Here is a 21,937-nt window from a genome sequence, read left to right as displayed (position 1 = left end):
GTGTTGGCGCTCATCTGGTTACATCTGTGCGAACTTCCTCGTGTTGGCGCTCGTCTGGTTACGTCTGTGCGTCCCTCCTCGTGCTGACAGTCATCTGGTTACATCTGTGTGTCCCACCTCATGTTGGCGCTCGTTTGGTTACGTCTGTGCTTTCCTCCTCGTGTTGACGCTTGTCTGGTTAAATCTGCATTCCTCCTTGCGTTGACGCTCGTCTGGTTACATCTGTGCGTCCGGCATTGTGTTGATGCTCGTCTGGTTACATCTGTGTGTCCCACCTCGTGTTGGCACTCGTCTGGTTACGTCTGTGCGTCCCACCTCGTGTTGGTGCTCGTCTAGTTGCGTCCCATGTCGTGTTTGATGTCTGGTTACTTTTGCATGTTCTGCCTTGTGTTGGTGCTTATCTGTTTAGGTCCGCACGTCCCACCTCGTGTTGGTGCTCGTCTGGTTACATCTGTGTCCCACCTCGTGCTGACGCTCATCTGGTTACATCTGTGCGTCCTACCTCATGCTGACGCTCATCTGGTTACATCTGTGCGTCCTTCCTCATGGTGACGCTCGTCTGGTTACATCTGTGCGAACTCCCTCGTGTTGGCGCTCGTCTGGTTACGTCTGTGCGTCCCTCCTCGTGCTGACACTCATCTGGTTACATCTGTGTGTCCCACCTCATGTTGGCGCTCGTCTGGTTACGTCTGTGCGTTCCTCCTCGTGTTGACGCTCGTCTGGTTACATCTGCGTTCCTCCTTGTGTTGACGCTCGTCTGGTTACATCTGTGCATCCGGCATCGTGTTGATGCTCGTCTGGTTACATCTGTGTGTCCCACCTCGTGTTGGCACTCGTTTGGTTACGTATGTGCATCCCGCCTCATGTTGCCTCTCGTCTTGCTAGATTTGACCGTTCTTGGTGGTTCTCTCTATTAATGGCTTCCTTCTGTCTCCTCAGCTGTCTTCCGGAGAGGACATGGAAATCTCAGATGAAGAAATTGCCATCGAGTTGCCTGGAGCTCCCGGCCCACCTTATCCCATGGTGCCCCACCTCACAGGCCCAGTGGGCACTTACCCCTCTCAAACTATCCCGACAACTCTTCTGTCGATGCCCCCTCTCCCGCACCATCAGGCCCCTAATGCCTATCCACTCATGGACCCCACAGCTGTCAGAGGTCGGATTGGAGAACTTGGAGGGCGACCGGTCTCCCCTCCCCCTCTTGACCCTGCTTCGTCTTCAGCAGTGCCCGCTCCCCATATCTATGACTTTGTGAACTCCATGGAGCTGGTGAACAGGCTGGGCAACCAGTGGGGCGGCATGTCAATGTCTTTCCAGATGCAGACGCAGATGCTTAGCCGCCTACAGCAATGCAGGCAGGATAAAGGGCAGTCGTTTGATGAGCCCTACCCCCCACCATTGCTCCCTCACCTGCTGGCCCACAGACATCGACAGTTGCTGCCGCTCATGACAGAGCCGGTATTTGGTGGGGCATATACCCACTTCCCGTCCCAAGACCCCCAACCCTTGTTACCACTGAGGGACCTCACCACCAGGACAAACAGAACTCTGGGCCAGGAGCCACGGCCCATGGGCTGGGTGCAAGAAGTGGACCCCCATGCGGCTACCGTCATGAGCGTGCTGTCCTCTCTGATCCAGGAGATGAAGAGCACAATGCAAAGAGACCTAAACAGGAAGATGGTGGAGAACGTGGCCTTCCGAGCCTTCGATGAATGGTGGGATTGCAAAGAGGAGAAGGCGAAGGTAAGCTATGTCGGAGGACACCGGCTCTATCAGGTAAGACACCAGCATCCTGGTCTCCAATCCGTTTTCTGTCTGCAGCCTTTCCAAAACGTGCCCAAACCAGCTCCTCGGGAAGAAGATAAGGAGAAGAGCCGTCCCAAGGAGCCCGGGCTTCTGTCACTTGTGGACTGGGCCAAGAGCGGAGGTGCCGAAGGCTTCGGTTTTGGTTCTGGTCTCCGGGAGGCTCTGCGGCTTCCTTCCTTCAAGGTGAGCCTTGGCACACCTGTCTTCCATTTGTTTCCGGGGAAACCTGACCCCTCAGTATCTTGCGTCGCCTTCTTACTTTATTCGCCCATCTGCGCAGGTGAAGAGGAAGCACCTCTCAGAGAGTGAAGATGGTGAGCAGAAGAGGCCAAGACCCTCCACGCCTGCAGAGGAGGAGGAGGACGGTAAGTGTCTGTGACTGGCGCTCACACCCTGCGACGCAATCTCGCATCTTCATTACCCCGAGTGATTCACCTCCTAGATCGAGAGAAAGACACACCGTCAGAAACGCGAGCAGGAGGAAAGATGCCGCAGCAGGAGGCGGAGAGGACGAAGCACAAGCACAGGAACAACTTCCCGCTAGACAGCGAAGGAGAGTCTGAGGAATCTGCATCCGATAAGGTGAGATGTCTGTAAAGAGGGGACATAGAGTGCATCCGGGGGAGAGGAAGACAAAGAGGGGTGAAGCAGGGGGGAGGAGGGCGGCGAGAGGGGGGGAGGAGGGCGGCGAGAGGGGTGAAGCGGTGGGTAGGAGGGCGGCGAGAGGGGTGAAGCAGGGGGGAGGAGGGCGGCGAGAGGGGTGAAGCGGTGGGTAGGAGGGCGGCGAGAGGGGTGAAGCAGGGGGGAGGAGGGCGGCGAGAGGGGTGAAGCAGGGGGCAGGAGGGCGGCGAGAGGGGTGAAGCAGGGGGCAGGAGGGCGGCGAGAGGGGTGAAGCGGGGGGTAGGAGGGCGGCGAGAGGGGTGAAGCAGGGGGGAGGAGGGCGGCGAGAGGGGTGAAGCAGGGGGGAGGAGGGCGGCGAGAGGGGTGAAGCGGGGGGTAGGAGGGCAGCGAGAGGGGTGAAGCAGGGGGGAGGAGGTGAAGCAGGGGGCAGGAGGGCGGCGAGAGGGGTGAAGCGGGGGGTAGGAGGGCGGCGAGAGGGGTGAAGCAGGGGGAGGAGGGCGGCGAGAGGGGTGAAGCAGGGGGGAGGAGGACACAGAGTGGTGAAGCAGGGGGGGAGGAGGGCGGAGAGAGGGGTGGAGGAGGGCGGAGAGAGGGGTGAAGCAGGAGGGCGGAGAGAGGGGTGAAGCAGGAGGGCGGAGAGAGGGGTGAAGCAGGAGGGCGGAGAGGGGTGAAGCAGGAGGGCGGAGAGAGGGGTGAAGCAGGAGGGCGGAGAGAGGGGTGAAGCAGGAGGGAGGAGAGAGGGGTGAAGCAGGAGGGAGGAGAGAGGGGTGAAGCAGGAGGGAGGAGGGCGGAGGGTGAAGAGGGAGGGTAGGGAGGAGGAGGGCGAAGAGGACAGGGTTGGGAGGAGGAAGACTGAGAGGACAGGGTTGGGAGGAGGAAGACGGAGAGGACAGGGTTGAGAGGAGAAAGACGGAGAGGACAGGGTTGGGAGGAGGAGGACAGAAGTGGTGTGTAGATGGGACATTTGAACACCAGGTAGAAGAATATCTGCTGGAGGGGTGCGGACACCGTGTGTTCACTCCTCTGATGTAGCAGAGCCCGTCCTGCGCTGGTTATCTTGTGGTCATTGTGCTGCCGGTGCAGGTCCTGAGCCTTAATGTGTTTGTCTGCAGGACGAGGATGACGACGATGATGACCGCAGCAAGGATGAAGACTCAGACGGTGAGAGCTCATAGGATGCTCATCTGGAGGGGACACATGGGCCCCGGGCTGAGGTGGTGTACTGGGCGGGGATGTGTGAGGGCAGAAAACCTTGGGGATAACAAGGAGCCCAGAAAAGAAGCTGACCTCATTAAGTGCCCTCTCTTAAAGGGACAGTGCACTACTAACGATCCTGGACTCCCCAGTTCCGGGTGTGTAGATGTCGCAGGTTTCCGGTGTTTTTACCTTTGCTTTATTCTCCAGATGAGACGCCGCTCGCCAAACTGTCCAACAAGATCGTGTCCGACGACAGCGACAGCTCCAGCGAATCCGACAGCAGCACCTCGTCCTCCTCTTCCTCCTCCTCGTCCTCATCCTCATCATCCTCCTCATCATCGCCTGCGTCCTCTGACGATGAAGAAGACCAGGAGGACGCCCCTGTAACACCGACAGTTACTGAACTTCTGAGACCACCCAGCCCCCCTCCACAGGCCGCAGTGAAGCCCCTCACAGAGAAAGATCTGACACCGAGTAAGTCCTCACTCCACACATCGGTTGATCTGCCACAGTGTGTGTGTGTGTGTGTGTGTGTGTGTGTGGGGGGGGGGGTCTGCTACAGTGTGTGTGGGGGGGTCTGCTACAATGATTGTGTGTGGAGGAAGTCTGCTACAGTGTGTGTGTGTGTGGGGGGGGGGGGTCTGCTACAGTGTGTGGGTGTGTGTGTGGGGTCTGCTACAGTGTGTGTGTGTGGGGGGGGTGGTCCGGCTACAGTGTGTCTGTGAGAGGGGGTCTGCAATAATGGTGGGGGAGGTTGTCCACTACAGTGGTGGGGGAGGTCTGCTCAAGTGTGTGTGTGTGTGTGTGTGAGATTCCTCTACAGTGGTGGGTGGGGGGGTCTACTACAATGAGGGGGGAGGTCCACTACAGTGGTGAAGACATGACGGCTCTCATCACCCACATTACTTATCCCGTGCTCTTCTCATACATTACAGCCCGGATCATACAGCAAAGCAGCATTAACAGTTCTGCAAGCTTCACAGCTGAAATCTCAACATTACCTTATGGTTCAGTGTCTGTACAGAAATAGCTGGGAAATGTCATCATCTGCCCATTAAAAAATAACTATAAGAGAAGCTTAGCCAAGGGGCTGCTGTAACAACCAGCAGAATAGTGAGTGCAGCTCTGGAGTATAATACAGGATGTAACTCGGGATCAGTAATGTAATGTATGTACACAGTGACTGCACCAGCAGAATAGTGAGTGCAGCTCTGGAGTATAATACAGGATGTAACTCAGGATCAGTAATGTAATGTATGTACACAGTGACTGCACCAGCAGAATAGTGAGTGCAGCTCTGGGGTATAATACAGGATGTAACTCAGGATCAGTAATGTAATGTATGTACACAGTGACTGCACCAGCAGAATAGTGAGTGCAGCTCTGGGGTATAATACAGGAGGTAACTCAGGATCAGTAATGTAATGTATGTACACAGTGACTGCTCCAGCAGAATAGTGAGTGCAGCTCTGGAGTATAATACAAGATGTAATTCAGGATCAGTAATGTAATGTATGTACACAGTAACTGCACCAGCAGAATAGTGAGTGCAGCTCTGGAGTATAATACAGGAGGTAACTCAGGATCAGTAATATAATGTATGTGCACAGTGACTCCACCAGCAGAATAGTGAGTGCAGCTCTGGAGTATAATACAGGATGTAACTCAGGATCAGTAATGTAATGTATGTACACAGTGACTGCACCAGCAGAATAGTGAGTGCAGCTCTGGGGTATAATACAGGATGTAACTCAGGATCAGTAATGTAATGTATGTACACAGTGACTGCTCCAGCAGAATAGTGAGTGCAGCTCTGGAGTATAATACAGGATGTAACTCAGGATCAGTAATGTAATGTATGTACACAGTGACTGCTCCAGCAGAATAGTGAGTGCAGCTCTGGAGTACAATACAGGATGTAACTCAGGATCAGTAATGTAATGTATGTACACAGTGACTGCACCAGCAGAATAGTGAGTGCAGCTCTGGGGTATAATACAGGATATAACTCAGGATCAGTAATGTAATGTATGTACACAGTGACTGTACCAGCAGAATAGTGAGTGCAGCTCTGGAGTATAATACAGAAGGTAACTCAGGATCAGTAATGTAATGTATGTACACAGTGACTGCACCAGCAGAATAGTGAGTGCAGCTCTGGAGTATAATACAGGATGTAACTCAGGATCAGTAATGTAATGTATGTACACAGTGACAGCACCAGCAGAATAGTGAGTGCAGCTCTGGAGTATAATACAGAAGGTAACTCAGGATCAGTAATGTAATGTATGTACACAGTGACTGCACAAGCAGAATAGTGAGTGCAGCTCTCGGGTATAATACAGGATGTAACTCAGGATCAGTAATGTAATGTATGTACACAGTGACTGCACCAGCAGAATAGTGAGTGCAGCTCTGGAGTATAATACAGGATGTAACTCAGGATCAGTAATGTATGTACACCGTGACTGCACCAGCAGAATAGTGAGTGCAGCTCTGGAGTTTAATACAGGATGTAACTCAGGATCAGTAATGTAATGTATGTACACAGTGACTGCACCAGCAGAATAGTGAGTGCAGCTCTGGAGTTTAATACAGAAGGTAACTCAGGATCAGTAATGTAATGTATGTACACAGTGACTGCACCAGCAGAATAGTGAGTGCAGCTCTGGAGTATAATACAGAAGGTAACTCAGGATCAGTAATGTAATGTATGTACACAGTGACTGCACCAGCAGAATAGTGAGTGCAGCTCTGGAGTATAATATAGGATGTAACTCACGATCAGTAATGTAATGTATGTACACAGTGACTGCACCAGCAGAATAGTGAATGCAGCTCTGGAGTATAATACAGGAGGTAACACAGGATCAGTAATGTAATGTATGTACACAGTGACTGCATCAGCAGAATAGTGAGTGCAGCTCTGGAGTATAATACAGAAGGTAACTCAGGATCAGTAATGTAATGTATGTACACAGTGACTGCATCAGCAGAATAGTGAGTGCAGCTCTGGAGTATAATACAGAAGGTAACTCGGGATCAGTAATGTAATGTATGTACACAGTGATTGCACCAGCAGAATAGTGAGTGCAGCTCTGGAGTATAATACAGAAGGTAACTCAGGATCAGTAATGTAATGTATGTACACAGTGACTGCACCAGCAGAATAGTGAGTGCAGCTCTGGAGTATAATATAGGATGTAACTCACGATCAGTAATGTAATGTATGTACACAGTGACTGCACCAGCAGAATAGTGAATGCAGCTCTGGAGTATAATACAGGAGGTAACTCAGGATCAGTAATGTAATGTATGTACACAGTGACTCCACCAGCAGAATAGTGAGTGCAGCTCTGGAGTATAATACAGGAGGTAACTCCGGATCAGTAATGTAATGTATGTACTCAGTGACTGCACCAGCAGAATAGTGAATGCAGCTCTGGAGTATAATACAGGGTGTAACTCAGGATCAGTAATGTAATGTATGTACACAGTAACTGCACCAGCAGAATAGTGAGTGCAGCTCTGGGGTATAATACAGGAGGTAACTCAGGATCAGTAATGTAATGTATGTACACAGTGACTGCACCAGCAGAATAGTGAGTGCAGCTCTGGAGTATAATACAGGATGTAACTCAGGATCAGTAATGTAATGTATGGACACAGTGACTGCACCAGCAGAATAGTGAGTGCAGCTCTGGAGTATAATACAGAAGGTAACTCAGGATCAGTAATGTAATGTATGGACACAGTGACTGCACAAGCAGAATAGTGAGTGCAGCTCTCGGGTATAATACAGGATGTAACTCAGGATCAGTAATGTAATGTATGTACACAGTGACTGCACCAGCAGAATAGTGAGTGCAGCTCTGGAGTATAATACAGGATGTAACTCAGGATCAGTAATGTATGTACACCGTGACTGCACCAGCAGAATAGTGAGTGCAGCTCTGGAGTTTAATACAGGATGTAACTCAGGATCAGTAATGTATGTACACAGTGACTGCACCAGCAGAATAGTGAGTGCAGCTCTGGAGTATAATACAGAAGGTAACACAGGATCAGTAATGTAATGTATGTACACAGTGACTGCACCAGCAGAATAGTGAGTGCAGCCCTGGAGTATAATACAGGAGGTAACTCAGGATCAGTAATGTATGTACACAGTGACTGCACCAGCAGAATAGTGAGTGCAGCTCTGGAGTATAATACAGGATGTAACTCAGGATCAGTAATGTATGTACACAGTGACTGCATCAGCAGAATAGTGAGTGCAGCTCTGGAGTATAATACAGGAGGTAACTCAGGATCAGTAATGTAATGTATGTACACAGTGACTGCACCAGCAGAATAGTGAATGCAGCTCTGGAGTATAATACAGGAGGTAACTCAGGATCAGTAATGTAATGTATGTACACAGTGACTCCACCAGCAGAATAGTGAGTGCAGCTCTGGAGTATAATACAGGAGGTAACTCAGGATCAGTAATGTAATGTATGTACACAGTGACTGCACCAGCAGAATAGTGAATGAAGCTCTGGAGTATAATACAGGCTGTAACTCAGGATCAGTAATGTAATGTATGTACACAGTGACTGCACCAGCAGAATAGTGAGTGCAGCTCTGGGGTATAATACAGGGTGTAACTCAGGATCAGTAATGTAATGTATGTACACAGTGACTGCACCAGCAGAATAGTGAGTGCAGCTCTGGAGTATAATACAGGATGTAACTCAGGATCAGTAATGTAATGTATGGACACAGTGACTGCACCAGCAGAATAGTGAGTGCAGCTCTGGGGTATAATACAGGAGGTAACTCAGGATCAGTAATATAATGTATGTACACAGTAACTGCACCAGCAGAATAGTGAGTGCAGCTCTGGAGTATAATACAGGATATAACTCCGGATCAGTAATGTAATGTATGTACACAGTGACTGCACCAGCAGAATAGTGAGTGCAGCTCTGGAGTATAATACAGGATATAACTCAGGATCAGTAATGTAATGTATGTACACAGTGACTGCACCAGCAGAATAGTGAGTGCAGCTCTGGAGGTATAATACAGGGTGTAAATCAGAATCAGTAATGTAATGTATGTACACAGTGACTGCACCAGCAGAATAGTGAGTGCAGCTCTGGAGTATAATACAGGAGGTAACTCAGGATCAGTAATGTATGTACACAGTGACTGCACCAGCAGAATAGTGAGTGCAGCTCTGGAGTATAATGCAGAAGGTAACTCAGGATCAGTAATGTATGTACACAGTGACTGCACCAGCAGAATAGTGAGTGCAGCTCTGGAGTATAATACAGGATGTAACTCAGGATCAGTAGTGTAATGTATGTACACAGTAACTGCACCAGCAGAATAGTGAGTGCAGCTCTGGAGTATAATACATCATGTAACTCAGGATCAGTAATGTAATGTATGTACACAGTGACTGCACCAGCAGAATAGTGAGTGCAGCTCTGGAGTATAATACAGGAGGTGACTCAGGATCAGTAATGTATGTACACAGTGACTGCACCAGCTGAATAGTGAGTGCAGCTCTGGAGTATAATACAGGAGGTAACTCAGGATCAGTAATGTAATGTATGTACACAGTGACTGCACCAGCAGAATAGTGAGTGCAGCTCTGGAGTATAATACAGGAGGTAACTCAGGATCAGTAATGTAATGTATGGACACAGTGACTGCACCAGCAGAATAGTGAGTGCAGCTCTGGAGTATAATACAGGAGGTAACTCAGGATCAGTAATGTAATGTGTGTACACAGTGACTGCACCAGCAGAATAGTGAGTGCAGCTCTGGAGGTATAATACAGGGTGTAACTCAGGATCAGTAATGTAATGTATGTACACAGTGACTGCACCAGCAGAATAGTGAGTGCAGCTCTGGAGTATAATACAGGATATAACTCAGGATCAGTAATGTAATGTATGTACACAGTGACTGCACCAGCAGAATAGTGAGTGCAGCTCTGGAGTATAATACAGGATGTAACTCAGGATCAGTAGTGTAATGTATGTACACAGTAACTGCACCAGCAGAATAGTGAGTGCAGCTCTGGAGTATAATACATCATGTAACTCAGGATCAGTAATGTAATGTATGTACACAGTGACTGCACCAGCAGAATAGTGAGTGCAGCTCTGGAGTATAATACAGGAGGTAACTCAGGATCAGTAATGTAATGTATGTACACAGTGACTGCACCAGCAGAATAGTGAGTGCAGCTCTGGAGTATAATACAGGAGGTAACTCAGGATCAGTAATGTAATGTATGTACACAGTGACTGCACCAGCAGAATAGTGAGTGCAGCTCTGGAGTATAATACAGGATATAACTCCGGATCAGTAATGTAATGTATGTACACAGTGACTGCACCAGCAGAATAGTGAGCGCAGCTCTGGAGTATAATACAGGATATAACTCAGGATCAGTAATGTAATGTATGTACACAGTGACTGCACCAGCAGAATAATGAGTGCAGCTCTGGAGTATAATACAGGAGGTAACTCAGGATCAGTAATGTAATGTATGTACACAGTGACTCCACCAGCAGAATAGTGAGTGCAGCTCTGGAGTATAATACAGGAGGTAACTCAGGATCAGTAATGTAATGTATGTACACAGTGACTGCACCAGCAGAATAGTGAATGCAGCTCTGGAGTATAATACAGGCTGTAACTCAGGATCAGTAATGTAATGTATGGACACAGTGACTGCACCAGCAGAATAGTGAGTGCAGCTCTGGGGTATAATACAGGAGGTAACTCAGGATCAGTAATGTAATGTATGGACACAGTAACTGCACCAGCAGAATAGTGAGTGCAGCTCTGGAGTATAATACAGGAGGTAACTCAGGATCCGTAATGTAATGTATGTACACAGTGACTGCACCATCAGAATAGTGAGTGCAGCTCTGGAGTATAATACAGGATGTAACTCAGGATCAGTAATGTAATGTATGGACACAGTGACTGCACCAGCAGAATAGTGAGTGCAGCTCTGGAGTATAATACAGAAGGTAACTCAGGATCAGTAATGTAATGTATGTACACAGTGACTGCACAAGCAGAATAGTGAGTGCAGCTCTCGGGTATAATACAGGATGTAACTCAGGATCAGTAATGTAATGTATGTACACAGTGACTGCACCAGCAGAATAGTGAGTGCAGCTCTGGAGTATAATACAGGATGTAACTCAGGATCAGTAATGTATGTACACCGTGACTGCACCAGCAGAATAGTGAGTGCAGCTCTGGAGTTTAATACAGGATGTAACTCAGGATCAGTAATGTATGTACACAGTGACTGCACCAGCAGAATAGTGAGTGCAGCTCTGGAGTATAATACAGAAGGTAACACAGGATCAGTAATGTAATGTATGTACACAGTGACTGCACCAGCAGAATAGTGAGTGCAGCTCTGGAGGTATAATACAGGGTGTAACTCAGGATCAGTAATGTAATGTATGTACACAGTGACTGCACCAGCAGAATAGTGAGTGCAGCTCTGGAGTATAATACAGGATATAACTCAGGATCAGTAATGTAATGTATGTACACAGTGACTGCACCAGCAGAATAGTGAGTGCAGCTCTGGAGGTATAATACAGGGTGTAACTCAGGATCAGTAATGTAATGTATGTACACAGTGACTGCACCAGCAGAATAGTGAGTGCAGCTCTGGAGTATAATACAGGATGTAACTCAGGATCAGTAATGTAATGTATGCACACAGTGACTGCACCAGCAGAATAGTGAGTGCAGCTCTGGAGTATAATACAGCATATAACTCAGGATCAGTAATGTATGTACACAGTGACTGCACCAGCAGAATAGTGAGTGCAGCTCTGGAGTGTAATACAGGAGGTAACTCAGGATCAGTAATGTAATGTATGTACACAGTGACTGCACCAGCAGAATAGTGAGTGCAGCTCTGGAGTATAATACAGGATGTAACTCAGGATCAGTAGTGTAATGTATGTACACAGTAACTGCACCAGCAGAATAGTGAGTGCAGCTCTGGAGTATAATACATCATGTAACTCAGGATCAGTAATGTAATGTATGTACACAGTGACTGCACCAGCAGAATAGTGAGTGCAGCTCTGGAGTATAATACAGGAGGTGACTCAGGATCAGTAATGTATGTACACAGTGACTGCACCAGCAGAATAGTGAGTGCAGCTCTGGAGTATAATACAGGAGGTAACTCAGGATCAGTAATGTAATGTGTGTACACAGTGACTGCACCAGCAGAATAATGAGTGCAGCTCTGGAGTATAATACAGGATGTAACTCAGGATCAGTAATGTAATGTATGTACACAGTGACTGCACCAGCAGAATAGTGAGTGCAGCTCTGGAGTATAATACAGGATGTAACTCAGGATCAGTAATGTAATGTATGGACACAGTGACTGCACCAGCAGAATAGTGAGTGCAGCTCTGGAGTATAATACAGAAGGTAACTCAGGATCAGTAATGTAATGTATGTACACAGTGACTGCACAAGCAGAATAGTGAGTGCAGCTCTCGGGTATAATACAGGATGTAACTCAGGATCAGTAATGTAATGTATGTACACAGTGACTGCACCAGCAGAATAGTGAGTGCAGCTCTGGAGTATAATACAGGATGTAACTCAGGATCAGTAATGTATGTACACCGTGACTGCACCAGCAGAATAGTGAGTGCAGCTCTGGAGTTTAATACAGGATGTAACTCAGGATCAGTAATGTATGTACACAGTGACTGCACCAGCAGAATAGTGAGTGCAGCTCTGGAGTATAATACAGAAGGTAACACAGGATCAGTAATGTAATGTATGTACACAGTGACTGCATCAGCAGAATAGTGAGTGCAGCTCTGGAGTATAATACAGGATGTAGCTCAGGATCAGTAATGTATGTACACAGTGACTGCACCAGCAGAATAGTGAGTGCAGCTCTGGAGTATAATACAGGAGGTAACTCAGGATCAGTAATGTAATGTATGTACACTGACTGCACCAGCAGAATAGTGAATGCAGCTCTGGAGTATAATACAGGAGGTAACTCAGGATCAGTAATGTAATGTATGTACACAGTGACTCCACCAGCAGAATAGTGAGTGCAGCTCTGGAGTATAATACAGGAGGTAACTCAGGATCAGTAATTTAATGTTTGTACACAGTGACTGCACCAGCAGAATAGTGAGTGCAGCTCTGGAGTATAATACAGGGTGTAACTCAGGATCAGTAATGTAATGTATGTACACAGTAACTGCACCAGCAGAATAGTGAGTGCAGCTCTGGAGTATAATACAGGATGTAACTCAGGATCAGTAATGTAATGTATGGACACAGTGACTGCACCAGCAGAATAGTGAGTGCAGCTCTGGAGTATAATACAGAAGGTAACTCAGGATCAGTAATGTAATGTATGTACACAGTGACTGCACCAGCAGAATAGTGAGTGCAGCTCTGGAGTATAATACAGGATGTAACTCAGGATCAGTAATGTATGTACACCGTGACTGCACCAGCAGAATAGTGAGTGCAGCTCTGGAGTTTAATACAGGATGTAACTCAGGATCAGTAATGTATGTACACAGTGACTGCACCAGCAGAATAGTGAGTGCAGCTCTGGAGTATAATACAGAAGGTAACACAGGATCAGTAATGTAATGTATGTACACAGTGACTGCATCAGCAGAATAGTGAGTGCAGCTCTGGAGTATAATACAGGAGGTAACTCAGGATCAGTAATGTAATGTATGTACACAGTGACTGCACAAGCAGAATAGTGAGTGCAGCTCTCGGGTATAATACAGGATGTAACTCAGGATCAGTAATGTAATGTATGTACACAGTGACTGCACCAGCAGAATAGTGAGTGCAGCTCTGGAGTATAATACAGGATGTAACTCAGGATCAGTAATGTATGTACACCGTGACTGCACCAGCAGAATAGTGAGTGCAGCTCTGGAGTTTAATACAGGATGTAACTCAGGATCAGTAATGTATGTACACAGTGACTGCACCAGCAGAATAGTGAGTGCAGCTCTGGAGTATAATACAGAAGGTAACACAGGATCAGTAATGTAATGTATGTACACAGTGACTGCATCAGCAGAATAGTGAGTGCAGCTCTGGAGTATAATACAGGAGGTAACTCAGGATCAGTAATGTAATGTATGTACACAGTGACTGCACCAGCAGAATAGTGAATGCAGCTCTGGAGTATAATACAGGAGGTAACTCAGGATCAGTAATGTAATGTATGTACACAGTGACTCCACCAGCAGAATAGTGAGTGCAGCTCTGCAGTATAATACAGGAGGTAACTCAGGATCAGTAATGTAATGTATGTACACAGTGACTGCACCAGCAGAATAGTGAATGCAGCTCTGGAGTATAATACAGGGTGTAACTCAGGATCAGTAATGTAATGTATGTACACAGTAACTGCACCAGCAGAATAGTGAGTGCAGCTCTGGAGTATAATACAGGATGTAACTCAGGATCAGTAATGTAATGTATGGACACAGTGACTGCACCAGCAGAATAGTGAGTGCAGCTCTGGGGTATAATACAGGAGGTAACTCAGGATCAGTAATGTAATGTATGGACACAGTAACTGCACCAGCAGAATAGTGAGTGCAGCTCTGGAGTATAATACAGGAGGTAACTCAGGATCCGTAATGTAATGTATGTACACAGTGACTGCACCATCAGAATAGTGAGTGCAGCTCTGGACTATAATACAGGATGTAACTCAGGATCAGTAATGTAATGTATGTACACAGTGACTGCACCAGCAGAATAGTGAGCGCAGCCCTGGAGTATAATACAGGATATAACTCAGGATCAGTAATGTAATGTGTGTACACAGTGACTGCACCAGCAGAATAGTGAGTGCAGCTCTGGAGGTATAATACAGGGTGTAACTCGGGATCAGTAATGTAATGTATGTACACAGTGACTGCACCAGCAGAATAGTGAGTGCAGCTCTGGAGTATAATACAGGATATAACTCAGGATCAGTAATGTAATGTATGTACACAGTGACTGCACCAGCAGAATAGTGAGTGCAGCTCTGGAGTATAATACAGGAGGTAACTGAGGATCAGTAATGTATGTACACAGTGACTGCACCAGCAGAATAGTGAGTGCAGCTCTGGGGTATAATACAGGAGGTAACTCAGGATCAGTAATGTAATGTATGTACACAGTGACTGCACCAGCAGAATAGTGAGTGCAGCTCTGGGGTATAATACAGGATGTAACTCAGGATCAGTAATGTAATGTATGTACACAGTGACTGCACCAGCAGAATAGTGAGTGCAGCTCTGGAGTATAATACAGGAGGTGACTCAGGATCAGTAATGTATGTACACAGTGACTGCACCAGCAGAATAGTTAGTGCAGCTCTGGAGTATAATACAGGATGTAACTCAGGATCAGTAGTGTAATGTATGTACACAGTAACTGCACCAGCAGAATAGTGAGTGCAGCTCTGGAGTATAATACATCATGTAACTCAGGATCAGTAATGTAATGTATGTACACAGTGACTGCACCAGCAGAATAGTGAGTGCAGCTCTGGAGTATAATACAGGAGGTGACTCAGGATCAGTAATGTATGTACACAGTGACTGCACCAGCAGAATAGTGAGTGCAGCTCTGGAGTATAATACAGGAGGTGACTCAGGATCAGTAATGTATGTGCACAGTGACTGCACCAGCAGAATAGTGAGTGCAGCTCTGGAGTATAATACAGGAGGTAACTCAGGATCAGTAATGTAATGTATGTATACAGTGACTGCACCAGCAGAATAGTGAGTGCAGCTCTGGAGTATAATACAGGAGGTAACTCAGGATCAGTAATGTAATGTATGTACACAGTGACTGCACCAGCAGAATAGTGAGTGCAGCTCTGGAGTATAATACAGGAGGTAACTCAGGATCAGTAATGTAATGTATGTATACAGTGACTGCACCAGCAGAATAGTGAGTGCAGCTCTGGAGTATAATACAGGAGGTAACTCAGGATCAGTAATGTAATGTATGTATACAGTGACTGCACCAGCAGAATAGTGAGTGCAGCTCTGGAGTATAATACAGGATGTAACTCAGGATCAGTAATGTAATGTATGTACACAGTGACTGCACCAGCAGAATAGTGAGTGCAGCTCTGGAGTATAATACAGGATGTAACTCAGGATCAGTAATGTAATGTATGTACACAGTGACTGCACCAGCAGAATAGTGAGTGCAGCTCTGGAGTATAATACAGGATGTAACTCAGGATCAGTCATGTAATGTATGTACACAGTGACTGCACCAGCAGAATAGTGAGTGCAGCTCTGGAGTATAATACAGGAGGTAACTCAGGATCAGTAATGTAATGTATGTATACAGTGACTGCACCAGCAGAATAGTGAGTGCAGCTCTGGAGTATAATACAGGAGGTAACTCAGGATCAGTAATGTAATGTATGTATACAGTGACTGCACCAGCAGAATAGTGAGTGCAGCTCTGGAGTATAATACAGGAGGTAACTCAGGATCAGTAATGTAATGTATGTACACAGTGACTGCACCAGCAGAATAGTGAGTGCAGCTCTGGAGTATAATACAGGATGTAACTCAGGATCAGTCATGTAATGTATGTACACAGTGACTGCACCAGCAGAATAGTGAGTGCAGCTCTGGAGTATAATACAGGATGTAACTCAGGATCAGTCATGTAATGTATGTACACAGTGACTGCACCAGCAGAATAGTGAGTGCAGCTCTGGAGTATAATACAGGATGTAACTCAGGATCAGTCATGTAATGTATGTACACAGTGACTGCACCAGCAGAATAGTGAGTGCAGCTCTGGAGTATAATACAGGATGTAACTCAGGATCAGTAATGTAATGTATGTACACAGTGACTGCTCCAGCAGAATAGTGAGTGCAGCTCTGGAGTATAATACAGGAGGTAACTCAGGGTCAGTAATGTAATGTATGTACACAGTGACTGCTCCAGCAGAATAGTGAGTGCAGCTCTGGAGTATAATACAGGAGGTAACTCAGGATCAGTCATGTAATGTATGTACACAGTGACTGCACCAGCAGAATAGTGAGTGCAGCTCTGGAGTATAATACAGGATGTAACTCAGGATCAGTAATGTAATGTATGTACACAGTGACTGCTCCAGCAGAATAGTGAGTGCAGCTCTGGAGTATAATACAGGAGGTAACTCAGGGTCAGTAATGTAATGTATGTACACAGTGACTGCTCCAGCAGAATAGTGAGTGCAGCTCTGGAGTATAATACAGGAGGTAACTCAGGGTCAGTAATGTAATGTATGTACACAGTGACTGCACCAGCAGAATAGTGAGTGCAGCTCTGGAGTATAATACAGGAGGTAACTCAGGATCTTGGTCTCATCTTTTCTTTCTTTCTTCTTATATCTACAGATAAGTCTCTCACTCTGGAAGTAAAAGAGGAGCCCAGTACTGAAGTGTCTCCTCAGCCGCTCCCTCCTCCGCCTCTTGTAACACCCTCAAAGCCTTGCACCCCTTCATCTCCTCCGCTGCCGCTCCTTCCTCCTCCCAAGAAGAGACGCAAGACTGTCTCCTTCCTCCTCGCTCCAGAAGATGAGCCTGAACCTGTGGAGAGTAAACCCCCCAATCACCTGGTTCCAGAGGAAATTATCCCCGAAATCCCACAAGTCCTTCATCAGGAGCCAAAGGAGACCTCCGCTCCTCCTTCTCCTCCTCCTCCTCCTCCTCCTTCTCCTCCTCCTCCAGCGGCGGAGCCTCTTCTCCCGTCCCCCAGGGCTCCTTCTCCCACTGCGCTTGCAACACAGAGTCTCCAGGTCCCCAAACCAGAGCTGGTGATGCCGCCACCACCTTCTCCTGCCAAAGAGCCACCGGAGCAGAAGCCGCTGGAGCAGTTGACGGTATTAAACCTCCCATGGGACCACGCCTGCCTGGTGAAGTCGTATCCACCGCGCTCCGGACACGAAAACACTCTGCAGGAGGACGGAGAAGAAAACCTGGAGGATGAGTATGACCACGTGGAGGAGGTGATCGCACTGCCCATTCCAGCACCGGTGCCCCCGCCATGTGAGCCGGAGAGGCCGGACCCTGTCGAGGACATTCTCTTTGCCCCGGTGCGGCAGATCTTACTGGAGCACAGCTATGCCTCCATCCCTGCCGCATTGAAGCAGCCGCCCAAGAGGCACCGGCTGATATCCCTAGACTTGGAGAAACCCTGTGAACTCCTCCACGTGGACCTCAGACAGCCCGTGCTGGAGGCCCCGGAGGAAGTGGTGTGCGTGGGTGGGGGTCTTCTGCTCGGCCTGGAGGGCGATACCGGCATCTTCGATGTCGGCGACTTGCAATTGACATCTTCAAGGAAAATCGAGGAGAAATCTGCCCGCGAGGAGTCGAAGAGTAAGAAACGGAGACAGCAAGAATTGAAGGAGGTGACGGAGCCGGGAGAGATCACCACGGAGGAGGAGGACGAAGATGACGAGGATGAAGATGACTTCTGGGTGTGCACACGGGAGCTGAGGTCACACAGGAATCGGCGTTCTGCTCCGCTCCGGTCTCCACCCAAGTACGAGATCCGCAGCGAGTTCGAGCAGATGACCATTCTCTACGACATCTGGAACAACGGCCTGGACACTGAGGACATGATCTTCCTGAGGGACACGTACGAGAGGCTCCTGCAGGAGGACCACAGCACGGACTGGCTGAACGACACCCACTGGGTGCCCCACACCAATATCCTCTGCATCAGGGTCACACGGGGGAGGGCGGCCACCGCAGCTCTTAACCACCGGGTGGCCACTGGCCGAGTTAGAAAGTGGTATCCCAGGGGGGTCATACAGGGACACAGCGTCTCTCCACCCCTCCATGGGCTCCTTATGGTGCGACCGTAGTGGGATCTCCTCCATATTGTCAGGTAGGGGACTGTTAGTTGAGCCAACAAGGCCGGGGTGCACACAAGGTCCCCCGTGGCGGCCATGTTGGTCCTCCTATGACTGAGCTTCATGGGAGAACATCCGTTTCACCTTGTACTGCAGAATAGAGAAGAAGCGATCCAAAAATCACAGGTTCAGGAGCCCCAGGAAAATAGTATCAAAAAAAGTTTATTCCCCCCTTTACCCAGTTTAATAAAAAAGAAGTTTTTTTATAGAGTAAACGTCCGATCATTCAAAACCCAAAAATAAATAAAATGTTCGGTGTCGCCACGTCCGGGTTCGGTTTCGCCACGTCCGGGTTCGGTGTCGTCGCTCCGAATCGCGTCATTAGGTTATTTTTGCCGTAAAGACGATATCAGAATGGCCTTTGTTTCACCGCACTTGGATTTTTGTTTCTCGTTTTTCGTTATATGAAAAAAAAAAAAATAATGGCGTCATTCGCAGCTACAAGTCTTTGGGGTTATCCTTGTCTCCCGCTGTCGCTATTTTTCCTTGACCCAGTCTCACTCACCAATATCGCGGACCCCAAGCGGCGGAGGAACCGTCAGGACGGACTGCGCGAGCACCAGACCGGCTGCGCCCGGAGCGAGGGCTACTACGCCATCAGCAAGAAGGACAAGGACAAGTATCTGGACGTCATCCCCGTGTCTGTGCGAGAGCTGGACAGCGACACCCAGGTCTGCGCCTGTTACCACCTCCTCCCACCGGGGGGCGCCGCCGTGCCAATGCCTGACCTCACTCTTTGCTTCCAGGGCACTAACCGCGTGTTGTCCGAGCGTCGCTCCGAGCAGAGACGTCTCCTCAACGCCATCGGCTCCTTCTCCTTGTTGGACAGCGACTTACTGAAGCTCAACCAACTGAAGGTAACGTTGACCCCCGGGGGGCGCTGCTGCCCTGCCGAGCCGGTACGTGTACAAGGGGCTTAATCTCATGTCACTTCTTGCAGTTCCGGAAGAAGAAGCTACGATTTGGCCGCAGTCGCATCCACGAGTGGGGTCTGTTCGCTATGGAGCCCATCGCCGCCGACGAGATGGTGATAGAGTACGTGGGACAGAACATACGGCAGGTGAGGTTATACCGGGAGCGACCACCAGGTGTCGCTGCTCCATCACTGTGTAAGCTCACAGCGGTGCTCAGCGGCTCTGTGCCTGCTGGGGGTGGTAGTATCAGAGCGGAGCCCGGCGTCCCCGTCCCTTGTCTGTAACCCCGCTGGCTGATTATGGGGTCACCAGCACAGAGGAGGGAACGTGACGCCACTTTCTTATTAAAGGGCCAGCGCACCCTATGCTTGCTGCCAGTGAACTGAGAACATTTCTATCTTAAGGGAGAACCATAACACCCATCAGCCCAGGCAGTGGCGGTGAAGACGTGGGGTAGTATCAGGGATCTATATAGAACAGTAACTCCCATCTTCCCAGACAGAAAAGCTGAAGACATGGGGTAATATCCAGGGTCTGTGGAGAACCACAACTCCCATCTTCCCAGGCAGTGAGACTGATGGTTTGGGGTAGTAGTATCCGGGTGCAGCTCACACTTCTTGGCTGGGCGTGTTCCCTCCGGATTAGGTCAGGGAGGTTGTGTCCGCTGGGAGCAGTTGTCCGCCCTGTTACGTAAGACTTCTGGGGGGATCACATCTGTTCTTTCTGCATTGGTAATGGTGGATTAGATTGCGAGCTCCTGGGGACAGAGCAGCAGACTGATAAATTTAAAGGGCCAGTTCTGATCGCAGCGGTGCGGGGCTGACACACTGTGACGGCGGTGTGGTGTAACGTGACGCGGTGTCTGTGCAGGTCGTGGCCGACATGAGGGAGAAGCGCTACGCGCAGGCGGGGATCGGCAGCAGCTACCTGTTCCGCATGGACCACGAGACCATCATAGACGCCACGAGAAGTGGAAACCTGGCGCGTTTCATAAACCACTGCTGCACGGTAAGTGGCCCCCCGCGGCCGGTCACGTGACCAGCGAGCTGCTCCACCATTGGCTGCACACGGCGTCCGCTCCTCTTTACACGTCTGCTCCGTCTCTTTGCAGCCTAATTGTTACGCCAAAGTCATCACCATCGAGTCTCAGAAGAAGATCGTCATCTACTCCAAGCAGCCTATCGGCGTGAACGAGGAGATCACCTACGACTACAAGTTCCCCATCGAGGAGAACAAGATTCCCTGCCTGTGCGGCACCGAGAACTGCCGGGGCACCCTGAACTGACGGCCCGTCCGGCACCCGGGGTGGACGGAGCGCGGGGGGCACTTACTGGTACAGTGGCGGCCATGTTTTTGTTTCCAGCCTGACTCGTCTGTGGCACTTTAACACGACGCCTGAGCGCGCTCCTGCCTCGCTCCCCCCGCTTCCTGCACGCCATCACCGCGTTCTCCATGTATAGGTTCATTTTTTTTTTCTATACATTCTAGTTTTGTGTTTTATTATTATTTTTTTTTTTTATATTCCTTTCTGGGATTGTGTTATTTATGGCGGGCAGCGGCCGAGAGATCCGGACCCTCCCAGCATCCCCCCCCCCCCCCATCGCTGACCTCAAAGCCCAAGACTCTCCGGACCCCGACCCCAGAACGCACAAGTTACCCCTCATCTCTGTATATACACTACGCCCTGTATATAGACCCAGGAGCTGAGTCTGCGACGACCCCGCAGCTGTGACATAGACCCTGTCCTGTGTGCCGCGTCGTGCAGCGATGCTGAGTGGCGCTGCGCGATCGGCGGCACCAACGTCACATTTTAGCGTTTTTTTTTGTTCCCGCCGATTTTTATTGTTTTATTTATTCCAATTGGATTTTAAGGTTGAAGCGACGCTCCGCCGTCCGGTGGTCCGTATCGGCGCGGGACGAGTCTCCGGGAGTCCATAATTTACTTCAATCAGTCGCCATTTTTATTTTTTAGCCGGGGAAGGGGGGGGTTGGCGTCGCTCTTCAGATATTTCCCTTTTTCGTTTCCCCTCCCCCCCGTTTGTGCCGTTGAAGTTCGGCGTGGTAGACGCCATTGTTGTACCTGTGGGGGGTCGGGAAGGGCGGAGGGGGTCGGGGCTTGAGAACGTTGTATATTCTGTATATTAACTGCTTTGTTTCTTGTAGAAACACGAGTTTATTACGTACGCGCCCCGCGTCTGCCTCGTTATTTCAGGGGGGGAGGGTGAAATAAGCTGCAGTGATTGGGCGGAGGGAGACCTTGACTCCGCGTCTCCTGGGATTACGATCAGAGGTGACGGCGTCACCGCTTATCTCAAGGCCGGGCAAAGAGCATGGTCAGGTATATCAGATGGTTGCAGAGCGTCATCTCTGCAGAGCATCACCCTGGTGCGACGTCCGGTCCTCACTTCTGT

The 21,937-nt window shown here is 48.9% G+C and overlaps 1 protein-coding gene across 2 annotated transcripts in view; it reads left to right on the top strand.

Annotated features, from left to right (window-relative positions):
- SETD1A (SET domain containing 1A, histone lysine methyltransferase) overlaps nucleotides 1–21,637 on the top strand; it is a 37,161-nt gene extending 15,524 nt beyond the window's left edge. The window contains exons 8-19 of one of the 2 annotated variants that reach the window (XM_073648833.1): nucleotides 940–1,743; nucleotides 1,822–1,989; nucleotides 2,087–2,171; nucleotides 2,249–2,388; nucleotides 3,540–3,588; nucleotides 3,832–4,098; nucleotides 17,093–18,406; nucleotides 19,114–19,283; nucleotides 19,359–19,469; nucleotides 19,553–19,672; nucleotides 20,397–20,534; nucleotides 20,638–21,637. In XM_073648833.1, coding sequence (XP_073504934.1) covers nucleotides 940–1,743; nucleotides 1,822–1,989; nucleotides 2,087–2,171; nucleotides 2,249–2,388; nucleotides 3,540–3,588; nucleotides 3,832–4,098; nucleotides 17,093–18,406; nucleotides 19,114–19,283; nucleotides 19,359–19,469; nucleotides 19,553–19,672; nucleotides 20,397–20,534; nucleotides 20,638–20,811 — 3,540 coding nt within the window. In that variant the 3' untranslated portion in view covers nucleotides 20,812–21,637. Of the gene's footprint in view, nucleotides 1–939; nucleotides 1,744–1,821; nucleotides 1,990–2,086; nucleotides 2,172–2,248; nucleotides 2,389–3,539; nucleotides 3,589–3,831; nucleotides 4,099–17,092; nucleotides 18,407–19,113; nucleotides 19,470–19,552; nucleotides 19,673–20,396; nucleotides 20,535–20,637 lie in introns of both variants that reach the window. The other variant, XM_073648832.1, reaches the window with a different exon arrangement.
- The last annotated feature ends 300 nt before the right edge of the window (nucleotides 21,638–21,937 follow it).

Source organism: Phyllobates terribilis, unplaced genomic scaffold, assembly GCF_046119375.1.
Source record: "Phyllobates terribilis strain yellow unplaced genomic scaffold, ASM4611937v1 Scaffold_9__5_contigs__length_417890890, whole genome shotgun sequence".
NCBI lineage: Eukaryota > Metazoa > Chordata > Amphibia > Anura > Dendrobatidae > Phyllobates > Phyllobates terribilis.
Note: the sequence above shows the minus strand (reverse complement) of the source record. Positions and strands in the feature narration are given on the sequence as shown.